This window comes from Lepus europaeus, chromosome 20, assembly GCF_033115175.1.
Source record: "Lepus europaeus isolate LE1 chromosome 20, mLepTim1.pri, whole genome shotgun sequence".
Taxonomy (NCBI): domain Eukaryota; kingdom Metazoa; phylum Chordata; class Mammalia; order Lagomorpha; family Leporidae; genus Lepus; species Lepus europaeus.
The window spans coordinates 18329450-18351559 of record NC_084846.1 but is presented as its reverse complement, the minus strand read 5'-3'; the positions used below and the strand labels follow the sequence as shown (position 1 = coordinate 18351559).

General features: G+C 40.0%; 1 protein-coding gene across 6 annotated transcripts in view; it reads left to right on the top strand.

The window, feature by feature from the left end:
• Positions 1-22110, top strand: part of DGKB (diacylglycerol kinase beta) — a 690527-nt gene that overhangs the window by 155984 nt on the left and 512433 nt on the right. For all 6 annotated transcript variants that reach the window (XM_062178201.1, XM_062178199.1, XM_062178197.1 and 3 more), the window contains 4 exons: positions 3787-3836; positions 7147-7221; positions 10312-10431; positions 19629-19746. In XM_062178201.1, the coding sequence (XP_062034185.1) occupies positions 3787-3836; positions 7147-7221; positions 10312-10431; positions 19629-19746 (363 nt within the window). The remainder of the gene's footprint in view (positions 1-3786; positions 3837-7146; positions 7222-10311; positions 10432-19628; positions 19747-22110) is intronic.

Sequence of the window (22110 nt, the reverse complement as noted above, 5' to 3'; positions counted from 1 at the left end):
ACCACTTTTGCTAACTGTTTGGCAGTCTCTACCAAAGGTAAACATTTGCACATCCATGCCTATGTTGGTTTATAACCAACTGGTGAACATTCACCTAGCATAAAAGCCATTCACAAGAAGGTTTGTGCCAGTAGTCTTTGAAATAGCCAAAGCATTGCTGCAAAGATCACACGGGAGACAACCTAAGAATTCCTTCAGCAGAATGAATCCCTTGTGATTTTATACACATAGAAATACTGTGCAGAGGAGAATATGAAGGAACTAACACCACCCACAAAAATAACAGGCAGTCACAAATGGAGTTCAGTTAAGTGGTGCTAAAATGGAAAACAAGATATGAAGCAGTCATGGTCGTGGGTGGCACTGGGGAGGGGAGAAAAGTGATTAGGGAGCTTTAAGGGGTCTGGAGCTGGCATTGTGGTATAGCAGGTGAGCCACCACATGCAATGCCAGCATCCCATAAGGGCACCACGTTTGGTGCTGGCTGCTCCACTTCTAATCCAACTCTCTGCTAATGCTCTGGGAAGGCAGCGGAAGATGGCACAAGTCCTTGGGTCTCTGCTCCCACATAGGAGACTTAGATGAAGCTCCTGGATCTTGGCTTCTGCCTGGCCTAGCTCTGGCTATTCCAGACATGTGAGGAGTGAACCAGCAGATGGAAGATCTCTGTATCTCTGTCTTTCTGTCTTTCCTTCTCTCTCTGTGGATCTGCCTTTCAAATAAAAAAAAAAAAAGGCAGGGAGTTAGAGGGGTTAGTCATGTGCTCACCTTGGGTTTCCATAATAATAATGTTGACAGGTTCACTTGGGTAATTTGTTGAATATTTCTGTCCAGTGTTAGGACGCAAGAAGGAATTCATTTTAAAGTCAGTTTTAAGTTCACAGTAATGATTAGGAAAGACAGAGAAACAGGTGTTTTTTTTTTTTTTAAGATTTATTTATTTATTTGAAAGGCAGTGTTACAGAGAGGCAGAAGCAGTGAAAGAGAGAAAGAGAGGTCTTCCATCGCTGGTTCACTCCCCAGATGGCCAGAACAACTGGAGCTGGGCTGGTTTGAAGCCAGGAGCCAATAACTTCTTCTGAGTCTCCCATGTGGATACAGGAGCCGTCTTCTACCACTTTCCCAGGCCATAGCAGAGAGCTGGATCAGAAGTGTAGCAGCCAGGACTTGAACCAGTGCTCGTATGGGATGCTGGCACTGCAGGCGGTGGCTTTATCTACTATGCCATAGTGCTGGCCCCACAGGCATGTTTTTAATTGTTTTTTTTTTTTTCTTAAGGCAGGTCATCATTACTTTCTCAATATAAATAATCACACGGAGTCTTTGGGTGAGGCAGAGAACTAGGTATGAAAGCTAATTCTCCAGGAGCAATTAGCAAGTTAAGGACGAAATTAGTCTGGGAGAAAACCTATTGCTGCCTCTCTGTGGACAGACAGCGCCCTTTGGTGCCAATCCCTGGTCCAACTGGAGGCCCTGGATGATTTCACTGACACCACAGCCTCTTCTGCAGCCCTTCCAATCCCCAGAATGGATTCTGTGCAACCTCTTTTTCTTGGACCACTGGCCTCTGATTGATAACCTAAGCAATGCTTTTCTTTGGTGGGGTCTGGGCCATGTGCACCCCACACCTGCTTCTGTATTTCTTGGAGCTCATGTGCCCAGCAGGATCTACCAGTAGGCACAGGGGTACCGTATATCCAAGCTGCATAAGTTGTTTTAGTCATTTACCCCAGCAAGGATTAATGAAACCACAGATGGCCGTCCCTTTGAGCTGTTGGCCGGATCCTCAGAGGCCTCTGCTCATCTTTGGTCATGAACTTCTTCCCTTCCCAGAGTGGTGTGTGAATTCTTGCCACCAACAAAGTTTTATATTGGTGTCTTTGTTTTACTCTTTGCTGCTGCATTGGAAAATCTTGAAATACCTAGACACATACTGTATAGTTTTTTTTTTCCCTTCATTATGTTATTCTTTTGTTGAGCAAATGAACAACATGGTTTGTAAATGGAGATATTTAAGTCTTCTCACCTCTTTAACATTGTTTCCTTTAATTAAAAAAGTTTAATTATAGGGAGTATAAACTAGTACAACCTTTATGGAAGATAATATGGAGATAACTCAGAAATCTGAAAATAGATCTAACATATGTCCCTTTAATTTAGTAAGTACACATTTCCCCTTACATTTTTACATTTTAGCCTTTGTTTGTGTCTTACTGTGGATAGAATATCATAGTTAAATTGACAACATTTTTAGCCATATAGAAACTAATTTTGGATCTTATCATTAATTTTATGTTGAAGTTGGCAAAATAGTCATTAAGTAAACAAATAATGGTTAATCTCAGATACATAATCAAAGTCTTGCTGTCATTGTACTTCCTAGTTTTTACTGTCTTTATTAATGTGAGACTTCAGTCTTTCAGATTCTTCAGGCAATTATACAAACACAACGCAAATCCCCGCTTCCGCTCTCCTGTTTTCACAGCTGTATCGTTCTTCCCCGTTTATTTCCAGTGGCACCTGCAGCCCCTTCCTTGGAGTCCTAGTGGAAGGAGTCACACAGGGGACCTCAGGTTGCCCAGGGACTTCAGTCCTGTGCTTTCCTGCATTCCCTGGCACAGAACCAGCACTGTCTGTTTCCATATTTGATGGGTTCAAAGATTAGTCACCCCAGGCAGCTCCACCTAGATTCAAACAAATAAACCATTATAGCCCTGGTAATAATGCATCGAATGGGTCGACATCCTCCAGCAGAGAGAAAGCAGCCCTTGTTCTACACCCAGTCCCTCCTGCACTACCGGGGAACCAATCATAACCATGGCTTATATTTGCTGAGTGATCTATGGTTTTTGTTCCTTTGTGCCTGCCTACCTTTCTTCCTTAGTTCCTTCTTTCCTTCCTTCCTTTTCCCTTTTTATTATTTCCTTCCTTCTTTATTTTTATTTACGAGAGAGAGAGAGAGAGAGAGAGAGAGAGAGAAACAGAGACAGACAGCTCCCATCTGCTCTCTACTTTCCAAATGCCTGAAATGGCTTTGGCTGTCCCCGCCAGTGCCAGGAGCTGGGAATTCAATCCAGGTCTTGCACATGGGTAGCAGGGATCCAACCACTTGAGCCTCCACTGTTGTCTCCCAGGGTGTACATAAGCAGGAAGCTGGAATTAGGAGTCACAACCAGGACTCAAACCCAGGCACCCCAATGTGAGATGCAGGTTTCCTGCATGGTGTCTTAACTCTATGCCAAATCTCCACTCTTGTGCAGTTTTCAACATGTACATGTGGTGTGCACCACCCCACTTTCATAGCAGATGTGTGTCTTGTGGCATGATGAGTATTCCTGTGGCACAGATAAAAATAAGTGTTTGACAAAGCTCGTGTGTTAGTGAATGATGTGTTCCAAATCATCCTTGGTTTGCAAAAGTCCTAATATTTGCTTTTCCTTATCTTCTCTTCCCTTTAACATCTAGGCTCTGACTGCTTCAATTTCTCTTTTGCTGTTTACGAGCTGATATTCAGTGATCTTACAATAAAGAACTTGAGTGAACCAGAGCATTTGTTAATGTTTCCTAGATGTAAACACAATCTCGTAGACTTTTATATCTGATATCCAGTGTGTTTTTTAACTGATAAAGTTCATTTCCAGTTAGTTTAAAAAATTATCTCACATATTAATTGCTTTGGGGGGTGGGATTTAGTATTTGTTTCCAAGACAAGCTAAATTTTAAAGACTGTTTTAAACCAGTCTTGATCTTGCTCACCTGTCGTCTTTTCACTCTTTTTTTATTCAGTTATGTTTCGCCTTTATGACACCGATGGGAACGGCTTCCTCGACAGTTCGGTAATTTTTTTTCTTCAGATTGTCTGTGAAAATTTGAAAGCAGCTTCTTCTGGAAAAATGCAATGAATAAATTTATAGCTATTACCACTGCAGGCACCCTTTATATAATTTGCATGCACTTGCACAGGATTTCTATCATTTGGTTTTTTGAAAGAGTGATCTTTGCAAACTGTTAGGATTAGCGTTGTTTTATTCAATCATTTTGCTACAAAACACGACTTTTTCTTTTCCTGCTCTGAACTTAAGTAACAAAGGCAGACTCCAACCTTGTCTGAATAAAACATAAGAGGAACTTGAGACCATTGATCTAGAAAGACAGAAAAACTATCAGTGACATTTGACACTAAGGAAAATACAGAGAATATCAATAGAATTCAAAGGAATTTTAAAGTCAGTTTAATTATTATTTTCTCACTTTGAAATATTCTTATTTATCTCCACTGTTAAATGAGGTCAACATATTTATAGATTGCTTTCAAAGACTTCCTTTGCTATCTATCCCAATTTTATATGTAGTCTATACTGCACAGATTTAGCTATAAATAGAATGGAGGAAAAATGCCATCCCTTATGGTTAACTGAAGGAGAAAATGAAGTCCCTTGTACTTGGAAGAGCTGGAATCCCTGATAGCTCTCCTAGTTGTGGAAGTCGGATTTAGTTCCAGTGTGGAAATCAGAATCTGCTGTGAACGACCATTTCAGGTCCCATCCAATAATCGAGTGTATTTTTGATGATAACATGGTTCATGTATTCTGTTCTTTCCTATTCGATGAAGGAAAAATAAGAATGTTAATCAATGGACAAGTGTCAGATTCTGGACATTTTTGAAGAACACAGGTATATTTTTTTAAAAAAATGTTTTAATGCAATGAACACTAAATGAGATAAAGATTATCTCTGATAATGAGTGAGTTTCTCTCTTTAGCTGTCGGAACTCTGTATGGCAGAGTTAAAACAGGGTTTTCCAAGCAAGGCAGTTAGGTTGGAGTTATTTAAGTAGCAGTAAATAGGAGAAAATGATGTGAGCTTCGCTAGAGTGAAGTAAAAACGTGTAGTTCCTGTTCTAGGAGATGGCCACCACTCTGAACTCATGCTCCGATTCTCGCATTCCTTATGTTTAAGTTTTAGTGAGTTTTCAAATGCTGTTATTTTTAAGTGCTTGGTAGACTAGTTTTCTATCAAGGAATATGAAGTCACATGATAAATTTGCTCAGTTTCTGGTACCATTACACCATGAGGGACTTTTATTTCTTCTAGATATTTCAATATGCTGATTATAGCACTTATGACTCCACTAATGCAAATTATATGTTAATGCTGGTTTGTTTTCTTTAATGTTTCATTTTAATTAAGTTAAAATGACGTTTCTTTACTAGGCTTTTAGCCATGGGTTGGCAGCTGATTTGAAAATTCAGTCAAGTGCTTTTTTTGGTCTCTTGCCACTCTTTGTTAACATATATAGGAGATTGCTTGCAATATTTATATCCCTATTCCCAATATTGAACAATGAATTGGGAACGTATAGATTTGTTTGTGGTTAAACTAGTCTTTGTGTGTAATTGGAGGTCTTCATCACCCAATCTACTGCCCTGTATATTTCCTTCAATATCAGGCTCAAATTGTACCTTCTGAAGCCATTTGCGGTGGTACTTTTACATTGTGACAGTTCACCTATGCAAGGCAAAGCAGAAAATAGGTCATTTGAAACATGACCATAAGAATAAGAGTTAATGTTTGTTGATCACTTCGAACATTCCTTACAGCAAGATAAATTCATAAAATAGCATGTTTAATCTTTGCAGGAGCTCTGTGAGCCAGAGGAGATTAGATTCTCCCTAATAGTGATAGAGAAACTGAGTCCGGGAGAGCTTAAATAACTTCTCTCATGGCACAAGCCCAGACACCAGCCAACCAAAAAAAGGTTGTGTTCTTAATATTATATCCAGGGGCCTTGACCCTCACAGTCCATCAAGGCACAGACACAGTAGGTGAGTGATTGGTACCACATGCATGCACACACAAAGTACACACATCTACACAGACATACATGCCCAGTTCTACCAAGTTTCAGAATTTGCCCATCTCTGATAACTGCATTTGTGTTTGTTTATTTCCAGGGCAACCTATTTAACCTAAGTAGAAAATTCAAGGTTGTCCTTTTTGGAGAGAAGGAGTGAGCTTTCATCAGTTCTCAAAGACATCAATGCCGCCTCCCCAGACAACGTCTGTTATGACACGTCCTTGTCCATTCCAAGAGCACTGACTACATGTATATTACATCAGCCTTTTCAGTGGAAGCATGTTTGATTAGCATAATTTCAGTATTTCTTACATTTTAAGTTACACTGTAAAACAGCCCTTTTAAAATTATGTAACATCTAAATTTAAAATGACAAGCATTTTACAAAACTGCATTTAATCTTTTCTGGAGATACTTTTAGGAAAAATAAAACATTCAATATCTATGTATAAAATATTTTATTTTTTTTTTCGCCAAGACATATGTATTTAACTAACTGTTCTTCGGAGAGTTGACAAGTGAGCAGAGTAGTTTGAAAATTCAAACTGAAATCCTATCTTCTCACAAAAGAAACTCTACATATACTTAACCTCTGAACCTTGAACCTGAACATTTTCTATCACAGCAAACTGTCCCAAGAAAGGACTAGAACAGTCAATATACACTCTCAGTGTATCTGAGTAAAAATAAACCTCACACACTTCCTTCCACCCCTCCACATCTGTTCCCAGGGTAATCAGAGTCTAGCAAATCACCAGACATGACAATGCACTCTTTCTTTCGCCAAGACTTCCTTCTCCTGGAAGGAAAGGGTTCCTGGTGTGGCTGTGCCCTCTCGTGGTGATGCGCTCTAGGACAAGTACAGAAACAGGGCAGAGTCAGCTCTCTCCATTCTGTATAGTTAACCAGACCTTGAAGATTTGAGTTATGTGTACACAAAAGACACCTTCAGCAAGTTCATGGAAAATGTGTTCTTTTTTTTTTTCCAAAACTATATAAGGATTTCAGATCTTTTCGCACCAAACTTATCTTTAAGGCCATTTTCCTTGTACTTTTTGACATCTTTTCATATCATTTTATATGTGTGATTATATAGAATATATTATTTATATGTGAGATATAAATATATAATATTTACACGTGGGATGATAAGGAATTGATGTGACTCACCCAAGATATTGAGGTCCATATTGGACATAACAGTGCCTGTAATCCTGAAGTGTTAAGAACTTGCTAATGGCTTGTGTTCGTCTCTCTCTCTCTCTCTTTATTCCCCTTGTGCCCCCCAGGAACTAGAAAACATCATCAGTCAAATGATGCATGTTGCCGAGTACCTCGAGTGGGACGTCACGGAACTGAACCCAGTAGGTATAGGAATGACTTGATGTTGGCTAGATTTTGGAAGTTCCCTCACTTTTTTTTTTTTTTTTTTTTTGGCATTTTCTGGGACCCATGTACATTATTCTTATTTGGCTCTTTCTTTTGATGACTCTCTGATCTAATCACAAGTAAAAGTGTATTCTCAACTACATAACTAGGTGCAGGAGGTATTCTGAAGCTATTGGCAGTAACTCTGGCCTTCTTCATGAGACTTATTTGGAGTGATGGTCTTAGATACTTATCAGGAGAGAAAGCTGATGATGGGCACGCCAGGATCAAGCCACGCCTTCAAGAAGATGAAAGTAGTTTTCTATGCCTGGTGCATTGTGTTACCTTGTGAGAATGCATTAGTTAACACTAGAAAATCTTTGGGGTAGATCCACTAGTTTCATCATGTTCCAGGTGAATAAATTAAGACCAAATATGTTAAAATCACTTGCCCCAAACTCATTAGTTACAGGGTTTTTAAATCAAGTTATTTAAAGAAGTGATATCTACAATGCTTGTAAGAACACGGAGCTTCTTATTTTAGGAACATTTGTATCAAAATTCCCAAATTATTCAAGTGTCTATTAAACATATTTGATTACAAAGTTTGACTTTGGTCACAAGTAATATTTAGGGGGAAAAGTTGATCAGAGCAACTGATCTCACTGTGTTATGGAAACTATATTTTGCAAAATGGACATGAATAAAGCAAATGCAAACCAATTTTACCTTAAAAAGCTTATATTTCATATGCATTCAAGGAACCCATTTTTAGCCATGGTTGGTGTTTATGCCGTCAACAGGCATAATGTTGTGGGGACTGTGTGTTGCAGGAGCTCTGAGAACATTTCCCTTCCTTTGTAAGCTAAAGCCAGGGAAGTTCAAGCCACTTACAAAGGAGGGCCCTGCTTTTACAGTGGTGAGGATTTTCCCAACATCAGCTCAGCTGCTCTCGAGGCAATTGCACCTGCTGGATGCATAGAGTGATTGGCAGATGTGAGTCACTGGTTGCAGTTGGTATCTGCAATGCCAAAGTAGATGGCAGCATGCATTTAACTTTCTATGTCATTCACCTTGTTCCTATTCTCCCTGAAATCAAGGGGATGTCTATGGGTTCTGTTGCATAGTTTGGGTGTGTTCATCTCAGTTTCCCCCCAAGGCTACTGACAGTGATCTCCCTTTGACAATGATCCATGTGTCCGTTAAGCCCACCTGTGCTCATTGGAGTTTGAGGAAAGGAGAACGATTTTTTTTCCCTATCAACTTTCAAAGCAGATATGGAAACAATTGACCTTCCAGAAAAAAGGTTTCTGGGAAGGAAGGCTGCAGATTGAGGAGGAGGGGGATCTGGGTGCTCCGAGAAAGTTGGTGGCTGGGCAGCCTGGCCAGGACAAATACCTGCTGGAGCACATGAGGAGTGGACGATGGTGTCACGTGTCACCTGTGTTCCTGAGAAGTCGGCCACGCTGCTGATGGATTGAACAGCCATGGTTGAGACCAGAGTAGTACCATGAGTGCTGTGTTTGCTGCCACGCCAACCACTGCACCTTGATGCTCGAGCAGCTCTGAACACGCCAAACGTGCACGTTGCCAGAGTCCTCTGTGTATGTAATAAAGAGAAGCAAACACGTGGGGCAGACACAGTGCCTAGGGAAGACCGGGATGTCCTTGGAAGGAGATTGTCAAACTCACCTAAGCCCAGATGTTAGATTTATTAGGTGCAAAAGGGAAGCATCAGAAACCAATGCTGTCATGCACAGTTTTGTTTTTCTAATTCACCAGCATGGTCTCAAGGGACAGGGCATGTACCATTTTTTTAATCACATTTTGCTAAATTCTAAATGATTTCTCCTATCCAAAGGTCTCCTTCTACCCACAGGCCGGTTTATTGCTATGAAAGGATGTAATCTGCTTTTCCACCAAGCACAGGAGTCCTTCTCCCCAAACTTCAAGCACAGCATTGATTCTGTCTCTTCTGATCTTTCTTCTGATGCTCTTTGCATTTCTTTCTTCTGCCAAGTTGATTAGAATTTGCAAGTGATACAAGAGCAGTAGGCTCTTTGCTCTTTAGGGTAATTTGCCTTCCTCGTGGCCAAAGGCAATATGGTCCAAAAACATATAAGTTGCCATTACTTGCAGCAAACAGTACAAAACAATGCTGTGTATGCCAGGGGTTATTCTGTTGAGCATAGATTAGCTGATGTCATGCTCACAGAAGCCCTCAGAAGGGGGTGCCAGTATTGTCTTTATGCCACAAGGAGGTAAACATATCAGAAACAAGCACCATGAAGAACATTTCTGGACATTACATGTGAGTCTTCTTTACAACAAAGTCTGGGGGTGGACATTTGCTCTAGGGACTAACACACCAGCATCCCGTATCAGAGTGCTGAGATGTCACACTGCTTCCAGCTGCTGGCCCTAGCTTCAGCCTCATGCACACCCTAAGAACCAATCCTGATGGCTCAAGTGACTGAATTCCTGCCATCCACCCAGGAGACCTGAATAGCTTCTCTGGGTCCCAGCTTCTGACCCAGCCCAGTCCTGGCTGTTTCAGGCATTTGGGGGAGTGAATGAACTGCTGGGAACTCTTTTTGTCTCTGCTTCTGTTTCTGTCTTTGTCTTTGTGCCTTTCAAATAAATAACTAGTTTGGTTTTTCAAATAAAATATATCTAATCAGATAACAATTGTATCATTTAACTTCTCCAGTATGTGGAGTTCTCACAAGCACTTAATCTTTGCTTAAGTTAATGAATTCAGTTAATTTGCTCCAACATTTTCTAGGATATATAGGAATTGAACAGAATAGCCCTGAGAAAGTAGTTAAAGATCACTTTCACACTTAAAGTTACTTTTTTGAGTCAACTACGGTGCTCACTGTAACAATATTAAAACGTTACATGCTTGCTTCTTGGAGTTGATCAAGGTGAGTGGGATTAGTGATGAGCCAACTTACCAAGACGTTTTCCCCAAATGTCCACGTAGGTGTCAGAGACGATCTGTTACGAACAATTCAGAGCTGCTGCATTGTATGGCATTTATTTACTGATCCGTGGCAAGTGTGTCTTCATCTTCACCCTTCCAGATACTTCATGAAATGATGGAAGAGATTGACTATGACCACGATGGCACCGTGTCCCTGGAGGAGTGGATCCAAGGAGGGATGACCACCATCCCACTGCTCGTGCTCCTGGGCTTGGAAAATGTGAGCTGGGCTCGTGGGAAGGGTGGGCGACAAGACAGTGGGGTTCTGAGTTGCACCTGCTGATTAGGAATGGATCTGGCCATTTCCTCCATGAAAAGTGGAGTGAGTGCCTGGAGTTTTAGTAGCAGTAAGTAGTTAGTATGCCATGGAGCAATTTAACAGTCACTCCTGGTGAAGCAGTTCTTGCCACAGACATACTGACTTAGGATTTACCTCTTTTGAATTCCTTTACTTAAATGGTGCAATTAAAACAAAATCACTGGTCTTCTCACATCATGTAATGCAAGAAGCACCCTACATAATTGCATTCTTTGTTCATTGTGGTGCTTTTTTCCCTTCATAGCCTCCTCCCTGTGAAAATACTGTATTTATTAACAAACAATTCTTGGAAGAGGCAAGTGTATATGCAAGGTGGTTGGTAGACTCTCTGAAAAATTGCACATTTTTCTTATGTATCAGCAACTAGTCAGACTCTCAATTCTAAGCCTGTTGAAACTTTTCTTGTATCAGCACCTCTAATGGCAATTAAATACTGTTTGGGGTATGAACCAGATCAGCCTAAGGTCACTCTGTGCTGTAAGAGTGACCTGGAAACAAAATTTTGCTGACCCAGCCTTGAAGGGAATTTCAGTCATTTTTCATTTAAAAATCGATCGGGTCAATAATCAGGACAGCATTTTGTACTTAGCATTAATGGTTAAACACAAAGCCACTGTGATATGTGTCGAGAACCATGGAGCCTGTAAGTGGGGTGCTTCTGTGCTCAAAGCACCATGACGTATATCATATTTAGAGTTTTGAGATGCAAGAACATGTGTCTGTCACTTTGCTGTTGAACCTAAAATTTTTCATACTTTTTGCTGCCAGCAAAGACGATTTGGGAGATTCAGGACTACACCACCATTACTCGGCATACCCAGTATTTAAAAATCGGCTCTCAGGGATTTGCACGGCCTGTGTTTGTAAACACGAGTGCATCTGAAAGTGTGATTTGCATGAATGCATCTGAGGGCTTTAAGAGAAGCACAAATCAGCTTTAGGAATATACAGTTGGGCTTACAAGGTAGAAAAATCTGCAGCTTAGGAATAAATAAGTGGGTTTCAAGAGCTCAGCATTTCTTTCTTTCTTTTTTCTCTTTTTAACCTAGATCTTCAAATTCTTTTACAGTTAGTTTACCCTTACCCTTCATAAGGTCCATGCCATCTTAGAAATGATCAGAGGAAGGATAATAAGACACTGATAGGCTAGGTATAAGAAATTGCACTTAAATAATTTCTTAAAACTAAAGGTAATAGGGGCAGGGTTTGGAGCAGGGGTTAACCCACAACATGCAATATCCACATCCCATATCAAGGCGCCTGTGTACCATATCAAAGCGCCTATGTTTGGGGCCTAGCTCTGCTTCTGATTTCAGCTTCTGCTACTGTGCACCTTGTGAGGTGGTGCTGGTGGCTCAAGTACTTGGGTCTCTGTCACCCACGCAGGAGACCTGGATTGAGTTCCTAGCTCCTGGCTTCAGCCTGGCCCATCAAAGCTGTTGGGGCCTTCGGATGGAAGATTGATCTCTCTTTCTCTTCCTATCTCCCTCTACTTCTCTATCTATACCTTTCAAATAAATAAAAATTACTTGAAAGTAAATAAAAATTATAAGAAAAACAAAAGATAATTAATATAAGTTGCATTGTTCACAAATACATATTTCTGAACTTTGGGAAATTAATGAAACAATGTTTCTTTGTAGCCAGTGCTTTGATGGGACAAGTCATCTAGTAGGTTTTTTATTTAATTGTTCAGCATACCTTGTGAAAAAAGCATAATGTAAAGAAAAGTGTTGAGAGAAAACATTTGGAAAAAGAAAATGGGTGAAATGTTAACGCATTAAGGGTTAGTGAATATTGTGGCCCCCAAATGGTTGTCAGATTATTCTAGTATAGAAGTTCCAATAATAACGGTGTCCTAGAAGGGAGCTGTGTATTTTGAAGCTTCAGTTTGTATATTTTTAGTATTTATGGAAATCGAGGATGAGAGATAGAGACAACATACAGAAAACTACGGTGAGCAGGTTTAATCACCTCCATTTTAAATATAACAGAAACATTTTGGAATGTTTTTCCTTTAGGATACTGTTTTTATAAATAATTTACATTGGCCATCGCCGCGGCTCAATAGGCTCTTCCTTCGCTTGCGGCGCCGGCACACCGGGTTCTAGTCCCGGTCGGGGCGCCGGATTCTGTCCTGGTTGCCCCTCTTCCAGTCCAGCTCTTTGCTATGGCCCGGGAGTGCAGTGGAGGATGGCCCAGGTCCTTGGGCCCTGCAGCCGCATGGGAGACCAGGAGAAGCACCTGGCTCCTGGCTTCAGATTAGCGCAGTGTGCCGGCCTCAGAGGCCATTGGTGGGTGAACCAACGGCAAAGGAAGACCTTTCTCTCTGTCTCTCTCTCTCATTGTCCACTCTGCCTGTCAAAAATAAATAAATAAATAAATAAACAATTAATTAATTAATTTACATTTAGCTTATGGAGTTTTTAAAGACTATGGATAATTTCGTCCACAAACTTACATGGCTATAACCCTAAGTTAAACAAATGACAGCTTCTAGCATGGAAATAAGCCTTTTCAGTTGATGGAAATCTTGGCCTTTAATGTGCACTCTGTTCGTTATACATAATTTTCTTCAGAATTACATTTATCCTTTATGTTCTTTGTAAAAAGAGATTGTTTGATGCTCAATAGGGAAAATCGATTCAGGATTTCAACAGTAATCAGGACTGTGTTCCCACTCCCTGCCACTAGATGGCAGAGCTACATTGTTTAACGTTTGAGGGCACCTTGACTCAGGAGATTGGCGTTTTACCTGGTAGAGCAAATCTGAAAGGACTTTCCTTTTTCCTTAGGTATTTAAGAAAAAAAAAAGCCAACCATATTTTGAGTTTGTCTTTTGATAAAATATAAAAGCCCTGTAATTATTAATAATGATCAAAAACCAGAGCTTCATTTAACATTTAAAACATTTAAACATTAAAAAAAAAAATTTATCTATTATTTGAAAAGCAGAGTTACAGAAAGAGAGAAGAGAGAGAGAGATGAAGAGATGGGGGGGGGGTCTTCCATTCACTAATGCACTGCTCAAATGGCTGCAATGACTGAGCCAGACTGAAGCCAGGAGCCAGGAGCTTCTTCTAGGTCTCCCACGTGTGTGCAGGGCCCAAGCACCTGGCCATCTTCCGCTGCTTTCCCAGGCGCATTTGAAGGGACATGGATCAGAAGTGGAGCAGCTGAGACTCGAACTGTATGGGATGCTGTTGCGGCAGGCTGAGGTTTAACTCGCTAAGCCACAGCACGGGCCCCTGGGTTGGGCAGTTTTTAATGCTAAGACATTGAGAGTGTTTTTGGAGAGCAGGATGGCACCAGGATAACTGAGTGATGAGGGATGTTTCTGGTAATTGAGATTTCTTTCCTTTCTTTGGACATTCCATGTGCTGTGCTAGTACCTACAGAGAATGTGCTCTATGCTGCCTCTTCCTTGCCTTTGGCTTGTTAATTTGGAAACCAAGAACTTGCAGCTTGGGGCTGGCCCTGTATTGTGGAGCTTGCCTTGTTAGGCTGCCCTATCTATTCTTGTCTGTTGTCAGTTATGAGCTTGGGGAGCAGAGATTCTAATTGATAGTGCATGTTAGATAGCACAGTGGAGTGAGGAGCCTGAGGTAGATTACACAATCCACAAGGCCGTCCTGGGAGACTACCCTTCACGTCTCATGACAGCCACAACAGCTACAGTTTCATGGCTGGATATTTGTCCCTGTCAACATCGCACGCAAAGTTACTCCATTCTAAATGGGGTCTGTTTCAGTGCCCAAAACAGCAGTGGAGATTATGAGGACTTGGTTATTATTGTTCACCAAAAATTAGAGAGTAAGTCTAGTCTTTTCTCTCATAAAATAAACTGGTCAGATATAGCAAGTCATTGAATGTTGATATTTTATTTTATTTTATTTTATTTTATTTTATTTTATTTTATTGACAGGCAGAGTTAGACAGTGAGAGAGAGAGAGAGACAGAGAGAAAGGTCTTCCTTTTTCCGTTGGTTCACCCACCAAATGGCTGCCACGGCTGGCACGTTGTGGCCGGCGTGCTGCACAAATCTGAAGCCAGGAGCCAGGTGCTTCCTCCTGTTCTCCCATGTGGGTGCAGGGCCCAAGGACCTGGGCCATCTTCCACTGCACTCCCAGGCCACAGCAGAGAGCTGGCCTGGAAGAGGGGCAACTGGGACAGAATCTGATGCCCAGGCGGACTAGAACCCAGGGTGCCGGCGCCGCAGGCGGAGGATTAGCCTAGTGAGCAGCAGCACTGGTGAATGTTGATCTTTTCATCATTAAATGACTACCTCATCATCAGCCATATTCCAGAAATTGGCAATTAAAAAGGGCCCAATATTGAATGCTTAGATTTATGTCAACATTGCTCAACTCTGTGGTTATAGCACAAAAACAATCCCAGAAATTACGCAAATGGACCAGCCAAACCAGTTCCAATAAAACTTTATTCAGAGAAAAAAAACAAGTTGCTGCCCAAATTTAGCCCAATACCAGTGGCCAGACTGTTTTATATACTGATTTGTCATTCTAAAAACACTCAGCTTTCATTGAGTTTTAATAATCATTCAGCAGAAGAGAAGCAAATTCCCTTTTACTAAGTGCAAACAGAGCACCAGGCAAGTCAAGAGCACAGGATGAGACAGGATGGAGAGAGTGGGGAGCAGAGAACTCATCCAACCTGCTCCGCCTCGGCTCAGCTCTGTCATTTAGTGCCAAGCTCTTGTTCTCTTTGGGAAAATGTCAGTTCTAATACTCTTTCCTATCAAGCATTTCTTGTCTTAGATGAACAACAACAACAACAACAACAACAAACCCCACTTTGAGTCCTGAGATCTATGATCTTGGATCATGAATAGAAAATTTATAGGAAATTTCCTTGATTCATATTTTCATGAAACCCATTGAACATATAAGCATATAAGTTGCAAGTGAGGGTACATTAACTTCTTCGTTGTGGCTTGGAGTGGTCACGTCTAACCTGTATGGTTTTTGAATGAATTTGTATTTCACTCTTATAGAAGTGCTCCAAGAATCCTGCTCTTTTCCCTGTCTATAATTTAAGTGTCGCCTTTGATTGAGATGATTTGGAATGCATTTGTACCTGAATCAACAAAGCAGAATGAGAGATGTTCTCTGGTGAAATCTCTGAGCCATGGCGAGTAGAAGGTGTTTTATTTTTCCTGGACTAAATTATATGTAGAAAGCTCATGTTTCATCCTCCAATTTTTAAAATTTCAGTTTGGTTAAGAGTTTTGTTCTACTGTCTACACACTGCTCACACTAGAAAAGGGCTGTCAGACTGCATAAATACAAGGGTTCTTGAGAATTGGATTAGATGGTTCCAGAAAAATGACTACGGCATTAGAGCTGCTGATCTGCATTTGAGCATCAGGGACAAGAGGAATCCAGGATGGCCTAAGAAAATGTGTTTGTGATATGGGCAGTCAATGGCAACTCCATTTAGAATTTTAAGTCTTCTCTGTATTGTCTTTGCTTGGATCTAGCAACCCATTGCTTTATGCTTTATCCAAAAGCAGAGTTTCTTTCTTATTGTTATACCTTTTTTTTTTTTTTTGGAAACCTGAACAAAAAAGTGAATTTGAGGCCCTTTATTATTTAATGAGTTACAAGAAATTTACACCATTAGCTCTTCTGTGTGATAAGCTAAGGAACAAAGCCAGATGTGGAGACAGGAGTTGGAATGTCAGTGGAATTTTACCTTCAGATGAGGTCTTCTGAAAAAAGGTATTATTGATACTCACCCCAACTCATTTGGCCATTATATGGAACTTTGGAAGTACTTAAGGAAACCCTTCAACTTTGGAATTCACCAATATAGTGAAAAGCGCTTGTTGACGTCATAAAGTACCTTCCCATTGAGGCATGCCTCTGGTTTCTGGGAAACTGAGAGACATGGAAGAATGTAGGACTTTTTCCCAGCACAGACTAGCCTAGGGAGCATTGAGCTTTTCTCTGTCATCAGCACACAACTCATCTGCTTCATTATAATATGCAGTGTTATATGCAGCAGCAAAAAGAAGTGAGCAAACATTTTATGAAATGCAGTGCAGTGAATCTGCAAATAGGCATCTCAGTTCCCATGGCAGAGACACAGGGATGGCCCATAACTAAACCCAGTGGTGGTGACAATATTTGCTGTTTTTGGAACACCAGTCTCCCAAGGAGCTAAATTAATTTCACAGGTATTGTATGATGATGGATCATTTTATTAGACAGGAAGATAAGAAGAAAGGTGAAATACTCGTTCACATTTTCATAGTGGACTAGGTATCAAGCTTTCTGGATTCCTTGTTCATTTTCCTTTTTATAAAAATGGATTCCTTTCTTGGCAATAAATATTTTTTTATTTGCAATGGAAGTACTATGTTCCTTGGCTGACAGAGAAGGCTTCCCCAGCCCCCTCTTAAGTTTAGAAATCTAAATAAGACAAACAAGACAAGACATGAAAACACAGAACTGGGGTCTAATTTGCAATGCTGAGAAGTCGTTGGCTCCTGGTTTCAATTTCTTCCCTTGAAGAAGTCACATCCATATTTCATCCCGTGCATATTTTGGCAGTATATCCAACTAAGAGCTATAAAGCTATTTAATTTGTTTTTTGGTAAAGCATTTCATGCCTGGGTAATGGATTTGTACATCCATTGTGGCCTGTAACATGGCTAAGTGTTCTGATTGACAGAACACCCACGTTCAGACTTGTTTATTTTTTGATAAGGAAAATGCCAGCTAACTTAGTCCATATGTGCTCTTCAACGAGATGAAGCTTATTCACACATAATGGACAGTCATTTAAAAATAAAAAGACAGCACTGTAGGCACAGTAATACATAGGAAAATTATATTTTCCCCTTTACCCTTTTACTTAAACATATCTTTAAGCATGTAACTGCTTCTTTTTAAGTCTATTAATTTATTTCTTTAAAAAACAACTGCACATTTCAGCCTTTCAGCTTAAGTTTTTGTTGTATTTGAAGAAACAGAAATTTTACAATATAGGTTGCTTGGCAGATATAGCAAAGTTGAACATATAAAATATCCTATCCATAGTGTGAAGCTACCAGACACCCATACAAGATTCACCCATACAAGAACTGGATTCGGAAATTATTTTGCAGAACCAATTTATTACATTTTGGAAGAACATGGAAGCATGTATTGTGTGAGGTTCTCTGCAGGGTACCTTTTCCAGAGCTGCTTTTGTTGGCAAAGGACCTGGGCCAAGATCACTGCCACGAGGGTCTGAGATGTAACCCTGCTTGCAAGTTCAGGTGCTAGCTTCCCACCCTCCCAAAGATGCTGGAGAGACATGAGGCTCCTGGGTCAGACACAATGGACTTCCATTACTCACAGCAAAGGAAACAGCAGAAGCTTCATGACTGAGCCAGTTGCCTCCGAGTCTCATGGGGACAATGAGATGTAACCCAAGCACAGCATCAGAACTCAGAATCTCTGGCTAGGGAAATTAAATCTGTTACAGCATGCAGAAAACATGCCTGCTTAGCCTTTGCTGGGAGGGGACAGATTATCACTATTAAACTGGGGAGTTAGTGAGTCCACCCTCTTTGCTGGAGAGAGACCCATCACAGTAGTGCAAGGCTCTTTCTTGCTCAGATATCTTTGAAAAACAGAGCCAGGCCAAAAAGACAGTGCCCCTGTTAACAAAACCTGCAGAAATTCATGAGACCTACAGAAAATTATCTCCTGGGAAGCATTTTCATTCTGCAAGTTTACATTTCTTGTTCTAATGTAAGAATTGGTTATTCTAGATTTTCTCTAGTATTTCAAATCCCATGGCTCATCTTTTGACTGGGAATAGAATAATAACTGTTAATATTTTAGTATCAAGAGAAAAAAAGATAATCTTGTCCCATGGCTATGTAATTAGGATTAGTTCCCAGCACATAGTAAGTGCTCAAAAATTTATAGTTTTAATAGAATACCCATAAATGATGTCATAAGTGTGTTTGAGTTTTGTGTGGTTTAGTAAGTAAAATACAGAGAATAAATATTAGTGGGCAAACTGATATTAATAAAGGTAATGAAATATACTTACTTCGTTTAATATTTTCACTTCCTTGTAAAAAATTTAAATAGTTTTGTAAGTGTTACTTCATTATGTCTCAATCTTCGACACCACAGATATGGTTAAATAACCATCAGAGCAGGAGCTCTTACAGTTTTATACAAAGTCTTACTTAGAATAATAAATGATAATTGTAGTATTTTGGCTACAGCATGAATTTAATCAGAACTCAAGTATCTGATATGGCAAATAGCTGTGGTGATTGTGAGAACTGAGTATAGTAATACAATTTTAATATTTTATCTCCTTTCTCCAATATTAATATCATTCCTGTTTTACAAAGGAGTGATAAAATGGCAAATATTCAGTTCCTTAAAACTATTTAGCTTTTGGGACAGGTGTTTGGCCCTCTGTGAAGGAGCTGGTTAGGATGCTCCTATCAGCGTTCCTGGGGTCAGTGCCGGCACTTCTCCTGACTCCAGTTTCTTGCTCATGAGGACTTTGTAAGGCAACAATGATGGCTCAAGTAATGATGGAGTTCCTGCTCTCCAGTTCCCAGCTCCCAGCTTCAGCCTCTTGGTTGCCATGGGTTGTATCTTTCTCTCTCTCTCTCTCTCCCAAATTAAACACACACACACACACAAAGTGTAGATCTTACATTGGACTACTCCAGCCATACAACAATATATTAATATTAATGATAACTCAAAAGGAATACCCAGATGAAACCCTTGGACCAGTTTCCCAACAGAAAACGAAGTATCCCATGCAGCGTGCTTGTTCTGCAGGTCCTGGTGCTGGCTGGGATATGCTGTTGAACTGTTGACATTATGCAAGAATCGCTGGGTTGCTATAGCACCGAGGTTTGTCAGCAGCATCGCCTTGCACCAGCGCACGTGTGTTTTTCTAAAGACTCTGTGGCGATCTTGGAGAAAGACAGAGCTGGAATAACAGATTGTCTTCAGCTGCCGTCAGTCCAGCCCCGCGTCTTATTGGCACGTAGATATTGCACTGTTTATTTCGTGACGTGAAATCTGTTTCTCTTACGCCCCGTGCAGAACGTGAAGGACGATGGACAGCATGTGTGGCGACTGAAGCACTTCAACAAGCCCGCCTACTGCAACCTCTGCCTGAACATGCTGATTGGCGTGGGGAAGCAGGGCCTCTCCTGCTCCTGTGAGTACCTTCGCTCTCCCAGCTGTCCACGCTCTGGGCCAGGCGAGGCTCATTGCCCACTCAGCTCTTGCTGGAATGTGGAGACCTCAGAGACACGTGTGACGTGTGTTTCCCTGGCGTTCCTGATGGTTTAGATCAGGAGGTTGCGCTACAGTAATCCTTTCCTGGGGAAGGAATGAAGGATCCTTTCCAATTCTTGGCCATTATTTTCCCCTTGTGGTTTGTTCCTGATTTACCTTTTTTTCTGGGATGGTTTCGAAAATTACCCCTGACTTCACATATTTATATCTTTATATTTGTTCATTTTTTTCCTACTTCAGCCACTTTATTCACATGGAGTTCTTATAATGAGTCAGTTCCTCCGAGTTTATTTTAATTGCACTAATCGGTTAAAAATAGATTTGCCTTCAAATTAAGAAGTCACAGGGAATACAAACCAATTGTATGTCTCCAGCACGTTGTTTTTAGTGCTGCTACACGGAAAATCTTCAGGTGCTGTTAACGGATTTTAGAATCCAATGCATTGTCAGTTCTTGAGACATGGTCATTTTGAATATTTTAGTTCATTTATCTTTGCAACTTTTGTTTTTTCTATGAGATCAGCATTGCCGATTAGAATTTTCTACTAGTGTAACTGATGGTGCCTTCATAAATCATCTGAGTATTTTAAATCTGCAGTTTACCATTGTGAGAAAAATTTATATTCCTTGATGTTCACCTGTAGGAGGGTAGATATTGTATCCCCTTTTGCTTAAGTTTGAGGTTCCCAGTAGTACAACCATGAATTTATCTGCACTCACTGCTGCCTGTGGAGTTACTGAAACTGTTGAGGTTACTAAACCCACCCCATTTTTATGTATTTAATTAAATCTAATTTGTTTACCTGACTTCTGCACAATACATAGTTTTCATTTATTTTAACCTTTCATAGTACATTTGGAAGCTTACTTACCTTTAGATGTAATAGTTGACTTTGAAGCCTGTGTTTTAGCTGCACATAGGCACGTGGTTTCTCAAGTGTTGAAGGCTTTTAATGAACTGTGCTATGTCATATCAGAGGACAGTCCCCTGACCATAGAGGAAAAGTTAGTTATTCTAGAACATTCTGCATATACAAAGAAAATGTGGGGATTTTTTTTAATGTTCTATTACTTTTAAGGGAAGAAATATTTCACAGCAGAGTGTATTAATAGTAGCTCATGAAACAATGTAAGTCTAAAATAAGTAAGTGATGTCATATAAAAAGTGGGAATTTTGCTAACAAGTTTTTACTAATTAGAGTGGTGAAGGTAATATTCAGCATTATAGCTAATTATGGAAGAGACAAAATAATATGTTTTCTTCCTCAGTGTTGCTGGAGGACATCACAGATCTGAATAAAATTTGGAAGACTTTTAGTCTAAAAATGTTAGGTAGATTTAATCCTTTCAGTATAATCTCAAGCAGTAGTTACATTTTGTTTTCATTGAAAGGTCTACATGGCTGGATTTATTTACATTTTACTCATAATTTATACATTCTGAACCAGTATTTTATTTTTTAAAGAAACAGCTTTAAGATTATATTCTGACTTGAAACATGAAAATCTGAAGATGCCAAATAAATCAGTCTTGATTTTATGACACACATGATAGACGTGTGTTTTTAGACAGCAAATTGAAATCTGTGTATACAAAGGGGTCATTAAAATGTCACCATGTTCCTAAATCTGTATATATGAAATGTGTATACCTTAAATAACATTTTTAAAAAAGGAAAAGACATGTGTATGAATATTAAAATTTTTGTGCCAAAATAAACTCATGTTAATTCCATTTTCCATGAACTTTTGGATTCCATATGCATACATATATGTTTATATGTATGTCTATATACATATTTGCATGTAAACTTAATGTTGCTTGTGGTAAACTATGTGCTGCTTGGCTAAGCCTGCTGGACAATATCGTGACAGAAACAGAAGGGTGAGCTTCTGTTGACAACCTGACATGTATGACGAAATCTAGTCCCCTACAAGCAGACTCAATCAGCCATTTAGGGTTCAGATAAATCAATAGACAAAATAACATAAACTCGCGAGCATCTATTCCCATACCCACCAGCTGCTCTCATGCCTATACTTTATGAAATATAGATCTCCTCTCTCTAGCAAATGACACCAAGCCATTTGGCAGTCATCAATTTGTCTTTAATATTTTTGTCATCTGGGAATTATTGTGAAAAATCTGAGTGAGGACTGATTTAATTAAGCATTTCCTGCTATGCCATGATGGAGGAGTCTTGGTTTTTCACATGCTTAATATTTCCTGTACTAATTGGCCTTTTGTATTCCATGCTAGAAACAGTCGGCTTGGACTTTCCCTT